Here is an 18,445-nt window from a genome sequence, read left to right on the forward strand (position 1 = left end):
TCTCTGCATGCACAATACATGTGAAAATGAGCCATAAAAAAATTAAATCTGATGCTACTATTCTTCTCCAGCAGAATTCCCAAGTTTAGTCACTTTTGCCAAAGATCGATTTATAAATCGAGTAACAGCTTCCACATGTGTGGTATCTTTCCTGGAGGGTGGATTTTACCTGTAATTTTCAAAATGACATAGAGGGATCCTGTAATTAAGTTGATATTTTTCATTAAAGTGACTGAAGCATAAGGATTTAACTTTAGAACTTGCCAGCAGATTCAGTCCAAAAAAAAAACTGAAGAAGAGATGAAAAGAACATGTGGCAACAGAAAGGAGAATTAAAGGAACGGTTTTTAGAGGCAGAGAATGAGGAAAGTTCAGTAAAAAGCAGAGGTGAAGGATCTTCTGCTTTCAGATAAACTCCTTGGAAGAATTCTTATTGATAATGTACAAACAGGTCCTCATACTTGTCTTTTTGTTTTCTTTGTAATGTGTACTAGTGAAGGTTTTGTTTAAAAATAAACAGCTTCACATTTAGTCAACAAAAATAAGTAACATTCTCCCTGAAGTTAGGAACAATCATTTCTCTAGCTGGGAAGTATTGTCAGCCTCTTGTCCTTTTCTCCACTCCCAATAGATGCAACATTTCTTCAAAAGAGCTTTGTCCAGGTTGCAAACTGTCTTTGGAGAACATTGAATGTTTACATAGTCTCTGAAAACTACGTTTGTTTACAATACATTACAGGTTAAGCCATAGCCTAACAGAAAATACCTTATTTTGAAACTTTGGGGGTTTTTATGTTCTAGCTTGTAGTAAAACGTGGACCTGAGATTTTTATTGTTGACTATCAAAGTGATCAACTCTTTGGTTGCATATGTGGTGCAATATTATATGCCTTCTTTCAGGTGTGAGAAGCATGCACAGTACTGATATTCAGTGGTCAGCTATCCTGAGCTGGGGGTATGCTGATAACATTTTACGACTGAAAAGCAAGCAAAGTGAACCTCCAGTAAATTTTATACAGAGTTCACAGTTCCATCAGGTAAAAAAAAAAAATCAGTCTCTTGGTCTTCGATTTAATATTGCTAGTTCAAGTGGTGGCCTGACTTGGCAGTAGGTACTCTTGCTTTCATTTTTCTTGGAGATGAGCATCCAAACACAACTGTGTTTAATCTGTTTTATTCTCCTTTGGAATGTGTCTCTCATTGCTCCAGTGTATGTTGTTCCTGGATGTGTTCCTGTACTAGGTAAAGATCACTTTTGAATGCATTTGATTTTTGTAGTTTTTCCCTCATATGGAATATTGGTGTGAATTTATAAAAGCTTAAGTTCTGGGTCAAGAAAATGAATACAGGAAAAGATTATAGATGCCTCACATTAGAAGCAGAACTTCACTATAGTTTAGGATTCCTCTGAAAAAGATTGTCTAAAAGATTGTTAGGGAACACTGCATAATCTCTGTTACACTCCAATGGTTGGCGAGATTCTACTGAAAAGATTTTGGCTGATGATGTGGCTGCAGATCTAGAAGTCTGCAGTAGTTTACTGCTCTTTAGCTGTGAATTCTGGGCTGCACAGAATTTCCCTCTCTACTTTGTTTCTGAAGTAACAAATATGACCCAGAGTAGGTATATTTTAACTCTTGGATTTCTTTAGCTTAGGTATTTTACCTGGCTCTTCTTAGGATAACCAATAAAGAATCAGTTTGACCAAATGCTATGGCATAATGAAAACAGCAGTTAAAATAGTTTCTGTTCTAACTTTTTCTGGCTTTGTTTTGTCTTTCAAGGTAACAAGTTGTGCTTGGGTGCCAGACAGTTGTCAGTTGTTCACAGGTAGTAAATCTGGTGTCATCACAGCATATATGAACAGATTCACTAGCAATATGGTAAGTTCCATTGTATAGGTTTTATATTTAAGGATTTAGCTGTATTCACTACTACATTCTTTTTTTTTTAAACAGAAAAAGTGAGAAAAGGGGAATATGTTATTCAGGACAATTGCCAAAAAGATCAAGTGCTTGTTTAATATTTATTTTTGAAGGATCCTCTTTGACATTGTTAAATAGATATATCTCAGCATGTTTATTTGTGGGTTTTTCTTAAGCTGTTGTTCACATACTGCTAGCCTTTAATCAGCCCTCATCATCTGGGTGCATAACTGATTACACATACAGCTCTGACTGTATTCAGGTTAGGGCTTGGAATTGAAGCTCTCTGGCATGATGAAGCTCCCTACATTAAGGAGTAACTTTTTCTGTGAAGGAGACAGAGCCTTTCAAAGCCTTAACTGAAACATTGGAATGCATTTCCCCAAAGTAAACAACATTTCAAATGCAGAAGGCACTTATAGTACAGAGAGCCAGGATGAAATCTCAGGCAGTGTACATATTAACCACTAAGCCTCTTCACTTTGTCATATTCCCCAAGGGGAGAAGCTGTGAGGAGGGAAGGGAGAAAAGTAACTTGCATTACTTAATGCATTAGTAGAAGATACTGAGATACTAGTAGAAATCACCCTGATACTATGTGGTAATAGGCATGGTATGAAAGCATAAATAGAACTTGAAATTAATCTTCTGGTTTAGACTGAGTTTCTGAGTTCTGTCTTACTTTCTCCAGCAGTAACTTCTACTCTCCATAGCTTTAAAAAAGAGTTTGCAACTTTCTTGACAGGTAATTTTAGGTGTGTGCAGGATTACCATAGCAACAACTAAAGTGATTTCTCAAATTTAGCTTGATACAGATACAGGTATTGGCAAACACATTTGTAGTATTGTACCCCTTGATGGTCTTGAATCACTACATTAGCATGGGCTAGAAGAAACCTTGGTATGATCTGCTATGCCTACTCAGTTTCCTCTTTTCAACAGTGGCAAACAGCAGATGCTTAGACTCGGAAGAGCACAAACATACAGTGATTTCTTCCTTGGCTTTCTTCCAATTTCTGGTGATCTGCCACTCAGACTTCCTGAGCTCAGCAGTGCTCTGAGTTTAAAAAATGAAGTAGAGCTTGAAGCCTGCAAGCTTCAGTCAGTTGAATCTTAAGTCAGGCACCTTAACTGCTCACCAGAATAGTGAACTTGTAAATAACCTGTACTGAGATTTGGATTCCAGTAAAAATTTTTTGAGGTACTAAAATAGAAATTCAATATACTTGCCTTCTGCAATGCTAAAAAGAAACTAGTAGTGGGGTTATGATTCTGCAGTTCCCTGCCTTTCCTAGAAACAAGTGATTTTTGTTCAGCTGCACAAATGTTGTCTTTGAGACCATCTTTGCTGAATTTCTCAGCACTGACAGTTTTACATGCCCCAGGCAGACTGACCTTGTGCCAATTTTGTAGCTCCTGTTGTTGAGTCAGTTACCCAAGTCAGGGCTGCAGGGAATGCAAATGTGCTTCCTAGCATCTGTTCTGTATGCATCTTGTCAGCTGTTTGGTGATAAAGTGAACAGTCTGTTATAATGCAGTACTTGAAACATGAATATTTTGCCCTGTTTCACATTTATGTAAATTCAATGCATAGGCATAAAACAGCAATCGTGTTGTTAATTAGATAGGGGAATTCAAAGGCATGCTGTCAGATGTCAAAAATACCTCCATGCTTTACTTCAGATGCTCTGTTTTTCCTATCCTTCATTTAAGATGATCAAAAAACCTAATGGAGTACTGCTTTGAAACTGTGATCTATCTTGACAATAAGTCATACCTTCATGAAAACTTCAGCCAAGGGTTTCTGGATATACAGATTACTCCAGCCTTCACTTGCTGACTATTAGAGCTGTCCTGCTAACAGAAAGAGAGCACTTTAATGATCTGTTTGAGTAAAACTGGGCAGTGATCATTTAAATTCTCCACTCAAGTGTCATAGGCAATCATTTGGGGTAACCAACAGAAAGAACTGCTATTTAAAGGTAGATATGTACATGCATGTTTTTCCACATCTAGATACTGTTTTAGTGGTTGTCATCTAAAAGCAAGTGGGAAGTAAAAAGGGGATGGTATTTTAGGCATGAGGTAATTATTTCATAACTTATTAGACCTTAATACAGTTGATGCTAACGTTCCAGATTGTCTCATTACAAATTTACAATATTATTACAATAACCCAGTGAAGAATCAATAAACCATTGCTGTTAGTACTACAGAGGGAAGCTGCTAAAGGTGAATCCTACTTTCAGTTCAAGTGTTGAAATGCAGATCAACAGCAAACACTTAAAGGAGATAGGAGGAGCACCGTAAAAGGGTTATCAAAATCAGTTCTTGAGAAAATCAGAAGTCTCAAGTGTTGCTGTTATGGAAAAACTTGGTATAATTTTTGTTCTCTAAACTGAGCGAGGATTAAAGAAGGATCTCTGTATGTGAGATACCACACTGTTCTGAGAATGACAACGGGATACTTTCTTAACTGTGTCTTAATTGGATGGGATGCTTAGTAGCAAGAGCAAAAATCTTCCTGTTGTCAAAAAGTATTGACTTTTGCAATATTACATAGATTGTTGTCCTTTTTAGTGCAGAAAGACATGTACATTTTCTTAACTCTTAAGTTTGTAGCATATGTATATTTTTATCTTGTCTGTTTCTACTTTCAAGCTTTTTGTGGGCCTGCTATATGCATCCTGTACCCTCATACAAAAATGCAGACAGTGTACTCTGACACGTATGAGGAAACAAGCAGAAAAATGTTCCTTTCTTCTACAAAGATTATTCTAATCTCTGTACAGCAAGTTGTCTTAATTAAAGCATTAGTATTCTGATTAAGCAGCTCCTTCAACTTAGCCAGTTTTCAGGAAGTCTGAATCATTTCCAATGATATAACTTGAATAAGAAGTGTTATTTGGTGTTAAATTTGCTGCTTTAATTTTTATCTAGCAGTTTCTATATTTAAACTTGACTTCCTGCATATTTTTCCAACTTTGTATCACTGAAGTACTTGGCACCAACTTGAGGAATTCCCAGTGATTTACTGTACTCAGTGATAACTGCTGAGCTGGGTTTTCCTTCTGTGTTTCCAAGTGTTTCCTCTAGATGCTAAAATATTGAGGACTGTCGTTTTGCTGTCGTGTGGAAATTGCAGTCTTGCAGAAAGCAAATCAGCCAATTTCAGGGTGTGTAACTGAGACAGAAGTAGTACAATAGTTCTTCATTTCAATTCATTGGACCACATCAAAATGTTTGCTTTGAAAGCACTGGAAGCAAAAAGTTGAACGTAATGATATGTATGGCTTATTGCATTATAAAGCCTTAAACATAATATAGCATTAACAATGTTGCTACACTGGTGCCATTAAAAGCAATGGGAACCATTTTTTTTAAATCTAAGAATTAAACTTGTCCCTAGGCTTATCCTTTTCAGAAAAAAAGACTTTAACTTTCTTTTTCATGAGAATTCATGTTTTATCTTGCTGTTTTTCAGCCTTCAGAGATAGAAATGGAATCACAAGTCCATCTGTATGGTCACACAGCAGAAATAACAAGCTTGTTTGTGTGCAAACCATACAGTATAATGATAAGTGTCAGCAAAGATGGAACCTGCATCATATGGGATTTGAACAGGTACAAGTATATATGTAACTTTTTCCAAAGGCTTTCTTTTAAATACCTGTTTTCCAACTTCTGGGTATCTTTACCCTTTTAAAGTTAACTGAATTTGTTCCCTGTATATCTTAATGTGAAGTCAGACTTTTACTGTTTGGTTTTTTGGTTTTTTTATGAAGGGTGCTGAAATTCTAGAATTAATATGAAAAATACCATCATCGTGCAAAATGTTGACTGAAATTAATATAACTCTTAAATGTTTTCCTCAAATAACTTCTTCTGTGTTTGACTCTGAACTTTAGGCTTGTTCTCTTTATTTCCTTTAGGCTGTGCTATGTCCAGAGCCTGGCTGGACACAAGAGTCCTGTGACTGCAGTTTCAGCTAGTGAAACAACTGGTGATATTGCAACAGTTTGTGATTCAGGTATATTTGGCAGGCAAGAAAGCTGTTTTGACTTGCACAAAAAATAGCACAGTCTATAGCATTAAAGGACAAGGGGAAATTATTCTGGCAGTTTCAGAAACATAATATTTAGGTTTTAAACTGACATGGAGACTTTCAACTCCATTTCTGTAGCTTCCAAACCAATTTTTTTTTCTGGAAAAGTTGTGTTCTTCTTTAATTGGTAAGGGACGTGAGTTTGAATCCCTTCCAAGACAAAGCGGTAGCTGGGTTATTAGTTCTTTGATAGAATCGAATAATCCCAGATAACCAGGTAAGATAACTGTGCTCTCTACTTTCAAGTATTTTGCTTGAAATGCAAGCCAGGGTACAAGAACTAGCTGTTTAAAGTAGATAGTATGAATTCCCTCTTAGTGCTTCCCTGTTAGTAGTATATGAAAATTGGTCATTAAAAGTAAATTCATATAGCATTTTGTAAGTACAGTGTTCCATAAATATGAAGTGATGTCTTCTAAATCACTGCAGTAGCTTGGTGGTTTGCATGCTCCCTGTCACAAAAGGAGGGAAGAAGTAATTGTTTACTGCAGCGCACATCATTCCGAGTCATTTAAACCTTCTGATCTTTCAAGAAGTTGAATTCTTTAACACTTAAAGATTCTGTTGCATAGACCTAGCTGTGGGCTAGATTTATTTTTTAATACTTCCATGCTATGTTCTATTGCAGTTGGAGGAGGTAGTGATTTGAGACTTTGGACAGTTAATGGTGATCTCGTGGGACATGTACACTGCAGGGAAAGTATTTGCTCTGTTGCTTTCTCTAACCAGCCTGAAGGAGTGTCTGTCAATGTGATTGCAGGGGGGCTTGAAAATGGAGTTGTGAGGTAAGCATTTGAAACTTTTATTAAAATGCTTTATAACTTAGGCTCACATTTTGAGAGTATGTAGCTAAACATCATGCTGATATTTGGCTTTAAAGAAGGTGGACAAGCTGTTGTTCAGCTTCCAATCTTAGTAGTTGCTAAATATGTTATTTTTATCACTGAAATATTTGTGGAATTAAATATGAAGAAAAGTTACTCTTTCTTTCAGACTGTGGAGTACGTGGGACTTGAAGCCAGTACGAGAAATAACATTTTCGAAGTCAGCCAAACCCATTGTAAGGTAAAAAGATCTTAAGTATACAATAAATGGATTTTTCTCTTTGGGGGGAAAAAAAAAAAACCAAACCAAACCACAACGAAATAGCCTGGAGTGTTGAACATGGATTTGACATGAGAACAGGAGGTAAACACCCATGTCTAAAAAGAGCAATGCAATCCTACTAATTATTCATGAAAGCAAAATGAGCACGTGTACTGTATTTGTAATGACAGTAATAACTAGGTTCTGTTGCTGGCAGATAGAAATTAGCAGGATTCCCTTGAGAACTGAACAATAACTACTCTTCTTATGCTTAAGTTTAATATTTTTCCCCAGAATCTGTGTAGAAATCATGAGATAATATTAACTTTATCAGACTCAAATAGACAAGAGTTTTTTCTCCCTCAGAAATAAATAAAAACACTGCACTTTCCCTGACTTTTTTTTTTTCCTGATGCTGGAGGGAAATGGTGGAGAAAGGAGTAAAGGAAACACAGAGGAGCCTGGAAGCTGCCATTTTGGAGTCTTGTGTAATTTTCTCTGGGTCCCCTTGATGATTTATATAAGCAGAATTATTCTTATGCCAAAGTGTTTTCAGAACACAGTCAAAGGATGAAATCTTTGATATCCCCAGTGGTACAGTAGTCTGCACAGAGGTCTTAGAGTTATGCCAAAATTTTATCATCTTTATGTTAGCACAGTAACAAATCACTCTGAAAAATTTTGTTTTGACCACTGCTGAAATGTCATTTAAAACCCAAACCACTAATTGCCATTTCTTAGAAATGAAAAACATTGTCTCATAGCAGTTATTGTCTTTCTGTTACCTCCTTTAAGAAGCATCTTTCACAAAGCTTGTTGATAATGATTTAGTAGCTATTGAATAATTTAAAGTTTCCTGCTTAAATGAGACAGAAAATGGATGCTGACCTTCATGTTCTCTAACATTACCCATGACATGACTGAAGGGCTTTACTACTCTTATAGCTCAAGAAATGCCCAGCTGAACAAAAGTCCTATGCTGAGCCATGAAATCTGATGGATTTAGTTTCTGCCTTTGTCAGCAAGCAAGTTCGGAGGGCACTGTGTTCTGTTGCTGAAAAGCCTTCCTTTCAGAAGTAGAAGGGGCAGCCCAGGGAGAGACTAGGATGCTGCTACTGATCCTACCCTTTTCTTTGATGCTGCAAAGAAATGAGTACTAAACTGCATGGCATGTTGAAGTGCTGGACAAAGCTGTAGTTCAGCCTGTTTGGTTACAAAAATGAATAAGCAGGTATATGCAAACATATTACTGCGTTAATGTACTCACTGTGTCTCCACTGAGAGCTAATCTTTGGCTATATTCTTACACGGGTTTTTAATGTCTTCTAGCATTTTAAGTAGCCAAATCTGATACAAAAATAGATTGTCTTCTTGTTTTTCAGCCTTACATTTTCCTGTGATGGTCATCACTTGTTCACAGCTAATAGTGATGGAAATGTTATAGCTTGGTGTCGCAAGGACCAGCAGCGCTTGAAGTTACCCATGTTCTATTCATTCCTTAGCAGCTATGCAGCTGGATGATGACTATTTTTGCTGCTAACTCATGTCTCTGATGCACTTTAAATCCAAAATAGATTATAGAATCTCTTATTTAACTGGATTTTGAAGTAGTTCGAATGTCTCTAGAATGACTGGATAGATTTTTTTTGTTTTTAAAAAAGAGCAGTCTAAGGCTAAGGTGGTTGTAAAGTTGCATATGTGCATTCACAAACTTGAAGCATATCCAGGTCACCAGGAAGCTCTGGTCATGTGCTCCAATACCAGCGAAGTGACTCATAAATGCTCTAACATATAAGTCAAAATGCTGCAATATAAAATATAATAGTATTTTTTTAAATCACTTCTTGGACAGAAGTATTTAAAAAAATTGACTGATAATGCTTATTCCCCCTCTTATGTTGTAAAATATCAGTAGCATAAAGTTCCATAAATATCTGTTAAAATGTCATCATATGTATATCTGATTAGTTGAGAGTGGTATAGTTAGCTCTGGGATAAGCAACCCCAAACTTAAAAATCCAAGACCACTTAAAATTGCTTTTTTTGAGAAGCAAAGAAGTTAGTAGGTGCTTTTTGCACCATCTTATGGTATTGTAATGCTAAAAATTGAGTTTGTTACCTTTATATTTGTAATTTTTGCCATCTTCTCTGTTAGTCTTTACAACAGGTAAAAATAAAATATTTTTGTCTTAGTGATGGGTAGACACCTCATGGCATCATGAAGCAATAGTTAAATCACATTTTGGTTTTGTTTTTTAACGTAGTGTTAACTCCCTAACTTTGTAACACCTAGTTATTGCAATTCTGTGGCAGAATGTATTTTATATACACACACAGCTTATCTTCCAGAGCTCTAAAAAAAAAAAAAAAAAGAAAAGGTGTTAAAGAAGGCACAGATGTGCTCCAGTTCTAGTGTCATTGAAGTTCAATACACTGTAAAATGTTTGAATCTAACTGCTTGAATAATCAATGTTCATAGGCATCAGATGATTTGGAAGAGTTTACACAGATACACTGTGCAAATATGTTATTTATTCCTAGGTGCTATTTTTTGAGGGGAAAAAAATAAGCCTCCCTTGTGAAAGGCTTAACAAATTTGAATTCTTGGGCCAGACCAAAAATTAACATTTCAGTTGATGGATTTGAAGACCTCTAAACCTGACACCATGAATGAGTGCCTACTAGTCATGCAAATGGTAAAACAAGAATGCTACGCAAGTCTAATGTAGTTACATTTTTCTTTTAAATTGCTTTGCTTTTTCATCAGTGACATGTTCTGCTGTCGCCATACAGACAAACTGCTATATCTTCTCATGTTTAAGGTTCATCTGCCTTCAAAACACTAGATATGAAATTGTCAAGTTGTGATGAAGATGATATACACACAAGAAGTGTTTACACTTCTTTTGAAAATTCCAAACAGTCTTCAGAAATTCTTGCAACTTCCTGAATGAAGAACTTTTCAAACTAGAAAAACTTAAGAAAAATATTCTCATAGTCCATGACACACAGGCTGATCTTTGGTTCAATTAAGGAAGTGGCTACATACTGTATGAATTGAATTTTAAACTGCATATATTGTAGCAGCATTGTATGGGATGGCTTTAGTCGTGTTTTTCACTGTCTAAATGTTAATGTAAGGTACAAATACAGACTGAAAAGCTTCCTGGCTTGTGTTGAAGTGATGTGCTTTATTTAAGAGAAAAAAAACACAAATATTGTGGTTTGGGGGTACTTTTGTGCTCCCTGGTTTGGGGTGTTGCTCACAAAGGCTTATTTTTATAAAGTAGAATTCCACTTGTAACAAATCAATATGCAAAATTGCTGGCCTTGTAAAGAGTGCAATATTATATATTTTTATGTAAAAGTAAAAATGATTTTTTGAAGCAAGGAATATTTATTCAGCTTAATATTCTGGAACTATTAAAATAACATTGCAATAGTATCTGTGCATGATGTACTGAAATTTCCTGTACATGTCACATTCCACACTGTCTTTGTATATACACTGTCATGTTGTTGGGTAATAAACAGATCTTTGTACCAAATTGTTTTGAGATTATTAGAAACATGTTTTTAGCTTAGTTTTACATCTCTTCTGTTAGGGATCTTGCATACCTTGCCCCAGATTAATTTCTGCTGGTTCTTATGTCTTTCATGTGGGGAAGTTCTGTTTATGGACTACATCACGTGGCTATCAAACTGAATGAGGGGGTGTAAGATTGGAAGTGGGAAGCCCTAGGCATATCATATCACTTTGCACATGTGTGCATATGTCCTTTCATCCCATAGGATGACTACTATTTGGATGAAGTGATGGCTCTCAAAGCAGAGACATTCCCCTTCCTCCCAGCTGCCTCCTCCCTGAAAAGCTGACTGAGCTAAGGAAAGGCAGAAGAGCAGCTCTTCTCTGGATTCTGAGGGAAGGAAGAAAAAGGTGCTGGGTGGAAATTGGCAGACTGGGGTCTCTGGGAGGCATCTGACAGAGGATGCAAGGGTCTTCCTGTTGGAAGCCAGCATTTGGGAGAGGTTCATGTGGCAAGGCTTATCTATCTGATAGCACTTGCAGGATTCTGTGGTAAACCCAGATCACTATGTTCTGATGGTGGAGATAAGGTGGTGAGAAAGGGAAGGGGAGGGAATAGCCAGATACTCATGGTGGGGAGAGGAGAGGGAGTCTCCAAACCATTACTGAAAAAGGGAGCCCTGAACTCAGGTTTAGAGGTCCACTGTTTAGACAAACCCGTGACAATGAATAGGAGAAACAAAAGAATCAGTAGAGAACTATTATCTGTGAACTGAATTAAACATGATTAAAATTTTCTGCAGGAAAAATGGTTTCTGTGAGGAAATAAAAACACCTTTCAACTTTCACTCTGAAAAGGATCATCTTTGCATTTAAATCACATCTGTCTTTGGTGAAAGAGTTCCTTCATCCTGAGCAAGAGCCTCCCCCCTTCCAGGATTTCTTGATTTACTATGATTGCAGGATTTACTATGTATTTTATGGAAAGAACTCTAGAGAGCAGTGGGGGAAAATAGCACCTGGTTTGCTACTAACAAACTTTTAGTTTACCTTTTAGTAGTTTTCATGCTTTGTTTTGTTTAAAGCTGTACTGGCTTTTTTTTTTTCTTCTTGCATATGCAAATAGAAGTCACACTTCTATATACTGCTACTCTATCACAAAAAATATAAACCAAATACTACTTAAAAGTTCTGCTTGCATTGAAGAATACCCACTGAAACATCAGTTAAGCTTCTAGAGGTACAGACAGCACTGTTTTCTTTGCATGTGTAGTAAGTTACAAACTATTGACAAATGACCTGTATGTAGAGATTTACTTACCATTACTGCTCTAGAGGGGGGTCAGAAGGCCACTGTTTTCTGAAATAGGCTGTGTTGTGTATTTCACAATTTGGGCAGGTCACTTTTGAAAGAGAATTAAGAACTATATGTGACTAGTCTGATTTAGACTTAAACTATCCTGGGCTACCCAGTTGAGTAAAAACATGAGCTTGCTCACTGTTTCCAGCTTTGAGCTAGCATTCCCAGAAAAAGATTAAAAAATCCAGATTCTCTAATGCAATTGAATAAAGCCCATATAAGCCTCATGAGAGGCTAGTTCATGTAGATTCAAGGAACAGAAATTCATGCTAGCTGCTTACAGGTATTGCATTCAAAGCCTATAGGCCAACTCCAGTAGGAGATGCCTGGTTGTGATGAAACATGAATTTGCAGATTAAAAAGAAAACACATCTCTATACTATGCAGTATACATATACTATGCAGAAACTACATTTTAAAACAGCTGTTATAGATGGTCATGACAAATTGGAGGAGCCAATTTGTATTAAATAAAAAGATTGAATTTATTAGCAAGCGATAAGAGAGCAAAACAGCGCTGGGCGGCCGGGGAGTCCGCGCTCTACCAACGGCTCGCAACTTTATGTTATAGTTACATCTCTTATATACAGTTCATGCACCCCTTTCTTGTAAGTCTCCACCTTGTCCTGCTTCTTCCTTCTTCACTCGTGCAGGTTTGTTACTAGGCAGATTCGGTCGATCTTCTCAAGGATGAGTGTCTTTTGATGTAGAATGTCTTTTGATGTGGAGAAGTACAGTCTTGGCAGAATTAATCCCCTTATCTGGTAAATTGTAGCTGTTGTCTTTTCTCTCCTTATCTAGTAAGTTATAGCTGTTGTTCTTTTCCCTCCTTAGCTAGTAAGTTATAGCCGTTGCCCTTTTCCCGTGACCTTTACGCACCATTTAAGCAGGCCTTGTTATTTACACAAGGCATCTGCTAAATCTCAATATGTCTCTTCCCCCTTCCCGATTGGTATGTAAGCCTTATTGTCTTCTTTTAATTTAACACGAATTACACAATGTCAGGGAACAATTTGGTTCCCTGTCGATTACAGTCCCCCGTTTTTCCTCTTTTTTTTTTTTGGTACCAGTATTAATTCGTGTTTCCAACCTAATAAGAGTCCTTTTAATTGGAGTATACTCGTGGTTTTAGATAAGTGAAGAACGTCCCTACCCCCACGTGAGATTTCATGAACAAAGTTAACCCCATTCATTACAATCCCCCCTTTTCTATTTTATCCTGATTTTGTTCATTAAATCGATCCAATGCTTCTTTTGCCCGCCCGAGGATAGGAGTAATTCCTCCGTCCCCGATTTGTTCATATTGCTTTTGTAGTAGCATTAAATGTGCAGCTTCCAAGCGCCCTTTAACAATAGCGATCAACTTATTAAAAATGCATGGCCCAAAAGTCAAAAATGAGATCAACAAAATAAGAGGTCCTGCAATAGTTGACAATAGGGTGGTTAAGCAGGGTGAATAATTAAACATAGACTCATACCAGCTCTGTTGTGCTTCCCAGTGTTTTTTTTGTTTTTCTAACCCCTCCCGTAGCTTGGCCATTGTATCTCTAACTACTCCAGTATGGTCAACATATACACAACACTCCTCCCGTAGGGCTGCACATAACCCCCCCCGCTGCATGAACATTAGGTCTAAGCCCCGTCTGTTTTGTAATACTACTTCTGATAAAGACCTAACAGACTGTTCTAGGGCTGTCATGGCCTTTTCTATCCTAGCCAAATCCTCGTCGACTGCTACCCTTAAGGACTGAAATTTTTGATTTTGTTGTACGAGGGAGGTTATTCCTCTAAGAGCTCCAGCAGCTCCGACTGCCATGAGGGTTGCCACCATGAGGGCTGTAAAGGGCTCACGTTTTTGTATGTGATGGGCCTGAGTACTTTGATAGTCATAAACGAAATCTTCGGGATGGTAAATAAGCCTGGGTATCACAGCTACTTGTATACAATATTCAGTTGTCCAATTAAAGACCTTTAGGGATATACAAGGTGTAACCCCAGTTTGGGAACAAATCCACTTCGTATTATCTGCAGGAATTAACCACTCAGCTGTTATTTTTCCTGATTTGCGAGTTGTGTTACACAGGTGTCGTTTGTCTTTCGGGACATTTCCTATACACTTTCCTTTTCCCGATACTTGGGACATTGTTATCCCTTGCTTACGTCCAGATTCCTTATTCCACAAGCACTGAGCTGGATTTGTTCCGTTGGCCTTCTTAAATCTACTTTCCACCCCAATAGCTTCATAAAAGGGTGGCCGAATGTTGTAACATAACCAACAATGCTCAGTTATATTAGGGTAGGTGGCATTCAGTACTTGATAACTGGCTTGAAGCATATCCCACAATGGGCTGACTTCGGGTGCAAGAGTCGAGGGTTTGATTTTTGTTGATACGCCCGGGGTGTTATTTTCAGTGACGTTTATGTTAGGAAGGATTGTAACAGTACGTACAATACTGTTACTATCATCTTCCTCTGCTATGACTGGATTTGGTCCCACACCGGAGGGTTCATTGGGCACTGGCTCCTTCCTTATTAGAATTATTCCCCCTGTATCAGTGCCTGGTTCTCAAAACCTGATTCCTCAAGTTCTCCCTATAGTCCATCCTAGATCTTCAGGTTTTGAAATGTTAAGATAAATATGCCAACATGTGCCTCCCCGAACCGAACCTTGAGGCCCATAGGTGGGGTTTTGACATCCTGGTGGTCCCCATCCTACAGTTAAAAATTGGTCTTTTCCTCCCCCTGGTGCCCATTCTGATGCTATTGTTTCACAGCCCCAATATGCACAGTAATATTCAGCTGGGTGATTGCAATATCTTTTTCCTGGATTGTTAGCTGGACACATATAAAAGGCTTTACGCTGAACTGTATACTTGCGAGTACTCTCATCAATGGGGGCCCATCCATGGTATGACCTTACTAGGGAACTTAAGTGGGCCGTGAAAGAGGGAGCGCCCGGGGTAATTCTGTTTTGTATGACAACTGAGTATTCTAATTGTATTAGTGACCATTTGAAGGGTTGATGGCTGACATTGCCAGATACCGTGGGCCCAACAAGCAAATACCACAGTAACATCATCCAAACACGGATTGCTGGTGGGGTTCCCCAAGGAACACCAATAGGTGTCAATGTCAATTCCCGATTATCTCTTTGCCAGGGCATACCTGGTCGGGCTCCCAGAGTCCATCCTTCCTCTCGAAGTGTCTGTTTCTTGCTATTACCCGCCGATGATCTCACGGTGTACTCACACTTCCTTTTCCGTACGCCTCTGCCTACTTCGCCTACTCCGGTGCCTGGAGCAGCGAGGTTTCTCATCTTCTCGGCAGCAGTCGTACTTCTTAAGGGCGTGTTTTCCACTTGCAAAGCCCTTACGGGATTTAGCTCCTCCCCGGGAACTGTGCAGAACATTTTATATTACCTGGGAAATGACAAGACACTCGCAGGATTCAGGGTTATAGGAGCTTCAGGTTGGTTAGGGATTCCCTGTAGCTACCCCCCGCCCCGTAAGGCAGACGTGTTTAGTCCCCTTCTCCTTTGGGTACACTGTGTACAGCCGTCCCTAAATGGGTGGCTGTTCCTACAGTGTGTCCACCAGCATTCCTTAAACAAATTTTATTTAAGAGCAGAAGCCATTCTAGTGATACATCTAGCTCGCTTCCACGTGAATCTGATAGCACACTGCCTTATAGTTTCAGGCCAATCGTTCTCATATACTTCCCAGGTTTCAGGTACTAATAATTCCCACCCACAAATTAGTCTATTAATTTCCACTCTATTCAATTGGTCTCCACGGGGGAATTGGTACTCTCGACACTTCATACAATAATAACGTCTCCTTCTAGAACTACAATACCATTTCTGACCGTACTTTACACAGTTACAAAACACCTAACTCTAATGGTTGTGATTACAATGCTTTAAACACAGAATCCCGCTAAAATATTCCGGTGGTCTAGGGACTTCAGTCTCCACTTCACAACAAAAAGGTAAGTACTGAGGAGTTCCTGTTAATTTATATATATATACCAGCTCCGCCGGTTTGATGAGGTATCCGTTCTGTACGCCAAGGAGTAAAGTTCACCACCTGTAAATTATCTCCAGATGATACCTGGAACCACTGGTATAAACTAGGTTTTACCGTTCTTCCAAAAGGATTCATTCATTCATGCAGTTCCTTTTTCTTCCTTATCACTAGTTTTAAGTCTTCTGAAGTCTTTGCTACTTCCCACTGATCTCTGGGTAAAGGCCCTTTAATTCGTGAGATGTGCGTCCATCCTCGTTCTGCAGTCCGGACAGCAGTTTCTGTGGTAAGTAAAACAAGAAAGGGCCCCTCCCACATAGGAGTGAGAGAGGATTCTTTCCAGGCTCTGATTAATACCATATCACCTGGCTTTACTGAATGTATGGATATATCTAGGGGTGGCTTCTTGTACCACCATTCCCTTCTTTCGTAATCGCTCTCTCCTTTTCATCAGCTGAACAATATAAGGGTTAATACTATCTTCATCTAAAGTAGGGTAATTGGCTGGGCATTCCATATCATAGGGCATGCCATATAACATTTCAAATGGGGAAATTCCAGTATCCGCTCGGGGCTGAGTCCGAATATTTAATAAAGCAATTGGCAAACATTTTACCCATGACATTTTGGTTTCTATCATTAACTTACTTAGTTAATTGTTTCTTTATTTCTCCATTCATTCGTTCTACTTTCCTGGAGCTTTGGGGATGCCAAGGGGTATGGAACTCCCATTTAGTTCCAAAAGGGGCTAGAGCTTTTTTTACTACTTTGGAAACGAAATGTGGGCCTCTATCTGAATCAATAGTTTCAATATTTCCATATCGCGGTATGATATGCTCTAAAAGTACTTTTACCACTGTATTGGCAGTTGCCCTAGCAGTAGGGAACGCCTCAACATAATGAGTGAGGTGGTCTACCAATACAAGTAAGTGTTTATATCGCCCTACTTTAGGGAGATCAGTAAAATCAATCTGTATTTTGGCGAATGGTCGGAGTGCCAATTCCCGTCCCCCTTGTACTTTTTCTCTAAGATGCTGCTTATTGATCCTCTGACACGTTAGGCACCCCTGTACGATTCCCTTGGCTACATTATAAACCCCAATACACATGTACTTTATTGCGAATTGATCAACCAGCGCCTGGACACCCCAATGAGTCTTTGAGTGCATACCTCTCATTATTCTCCATGTTAGTGCTTTTGGTAACACCTGTCTCCCATCGGGTAGTTCCCAATTACCCTCTTTTTCCACTACTCCCATTTCCTTCAATTTATCCATTTCTGGTTTACTAAACTGTGGGCTTAGGATTCTTGCCGGCGTTTCACCTGCCGGCGGGGTGATGGTCACAGCAAGTAGTGCTGCCGCCTTGGCTTCTTGGTCAGCAAGATTATTCCCTCGAATTTCAGGGGTCGTTCCTCTTTGGTGTCCCTTAACATGTACCACAGCTATTCGCTTGGGCCCTCTTATTGCTTGTAGAATTTTGACAATCAGTTCCTCATGAACCAAACCCTTTCCTTGAGAATTAATAAGTCCCCGTTCCTCCCAAATTTTTCCAAAAGTGTGTACCACTCCATATGCATATTTTGAATCAGTGTACACGGTTCCTTCTTTGTCCTTTAAAAGTTCCAATGCCCTAAGTACTGCATATAACTCACATGCCTGCGCCGACCAACTAGGACTGAGGGGTCCGGATTCCTTTACTTCTAGGCTGCCCCCGTCCACAATTGCATATCCTGACTTCCTTTTCCCTGCTATTACTCGAGATGACCCATCAGCGAATAACTTTTCTCCCTCTCCCAATTCTACCTCTTCTAGATCTGGCCTAATTTTCATTTGTTCTTCAATGGTTTGGAGGCAATTATGTGTTAACTCTTCTTCAGGACCCCCATACAAAAATTGTGCCGGGTTCTGCAAGCTCGTTGTTCCGATCTGCAGTTTAGGGGAATAGATTAGGATCCCCTCATATTTTAAAAGCCTAGCATCGGTGATCCATTTTTCAGCCTTTTGTTGGAGAACTCCCCGAATATTATGGGGGGAGAACACCCTTAATTCACTTCCAAATGTTACCTTATTCGCTTCTTCCACTATCAGGGCTACAGCAACGACTGCCTGTAAACAGGTGGGCCACCCTCTACTGACGGGGTCTAATAATCTGGAAATATACCCTACGGGTTTCTTTTTCCCTGCCCACTCCTGGGTCAAAACCCCGTATGCTGTCCCCTCCTCAGTGGCCACAAATAAATAAAAGGGTCTCCTCACATCAGGCAGACTCAAGACAGGGGCGTTAACTAGATCGGCCTTGAGACCCTCTAATCTCTCTTCATCCTCTTGGGTCCATTTAAGCAATCCATCCATAGTTAACTTTTGATACAAAAATCGTGCTTTCGGACTAAAGTTCTCGATCCACTGCCTACAATACCCA

At 38.9% G+C, this 18,445-nt stretch overlaps 1 protein-coding gene across 3 annotated transcripts in view; it reads left to right on the top strand.

The window, feature by feature from the left end:
• The window catches only part of LYST (lysosomal trafficking regulator), a 93,379-nt gene extending 82,715 nt beyond the window's left edge, over nt 1-10,664 (top strand). For all 3 annotated transcript variants that reach the window (XM_069800703.1, XM_069800701.1, XM_069800702.1), the window contains exons 47-53: nt 901-1,037; nt 1,785-1,883; nt 5,410-5,549; nt 5,858-5,955; nt 6,659-6,815; nt 7,024-7,095; nt 8,499-10,664. In XM_069800703.1, the coding sequence (XP_069656804.1) occupies nt 901-1,037; nt 1,785-1,883; nt 5,410-5,549; nt 5,858-5,955; nt 6,659-6,815; nt 7,024-7,095; nt 8,499-8,637 (842 nt within the window). In that variant the 3' untranslated portion in view covers nt 8,638-10,664. The remainder of the gene's footprint in view (nt 1-900; nt 1,038-1,784; nt 1,884-5,409; nt 5,550-5,857; nt 5,956-6,658; nt 6,816-7,023; nt 7,096-8,498) is intronic.
• The last annotated feature ends 7,781 nt before the right edge of the window (nt 10,665-18,445 follow it).

This window comes from Haliaeetus albicilla, chromosome 13 (assembly GCF_947461875.1).
Source record: "Haliaeetus albicilla chromosome 13, bHalAlb1.1, whole genome shotgun sequence".
NCBI classification, from domain to species: Eukaryota; Metazoa; Chordata; class Aves; order Accipitriformes; family Accipitridae; genus Haliaeetus; species Haliaeetus albicilla.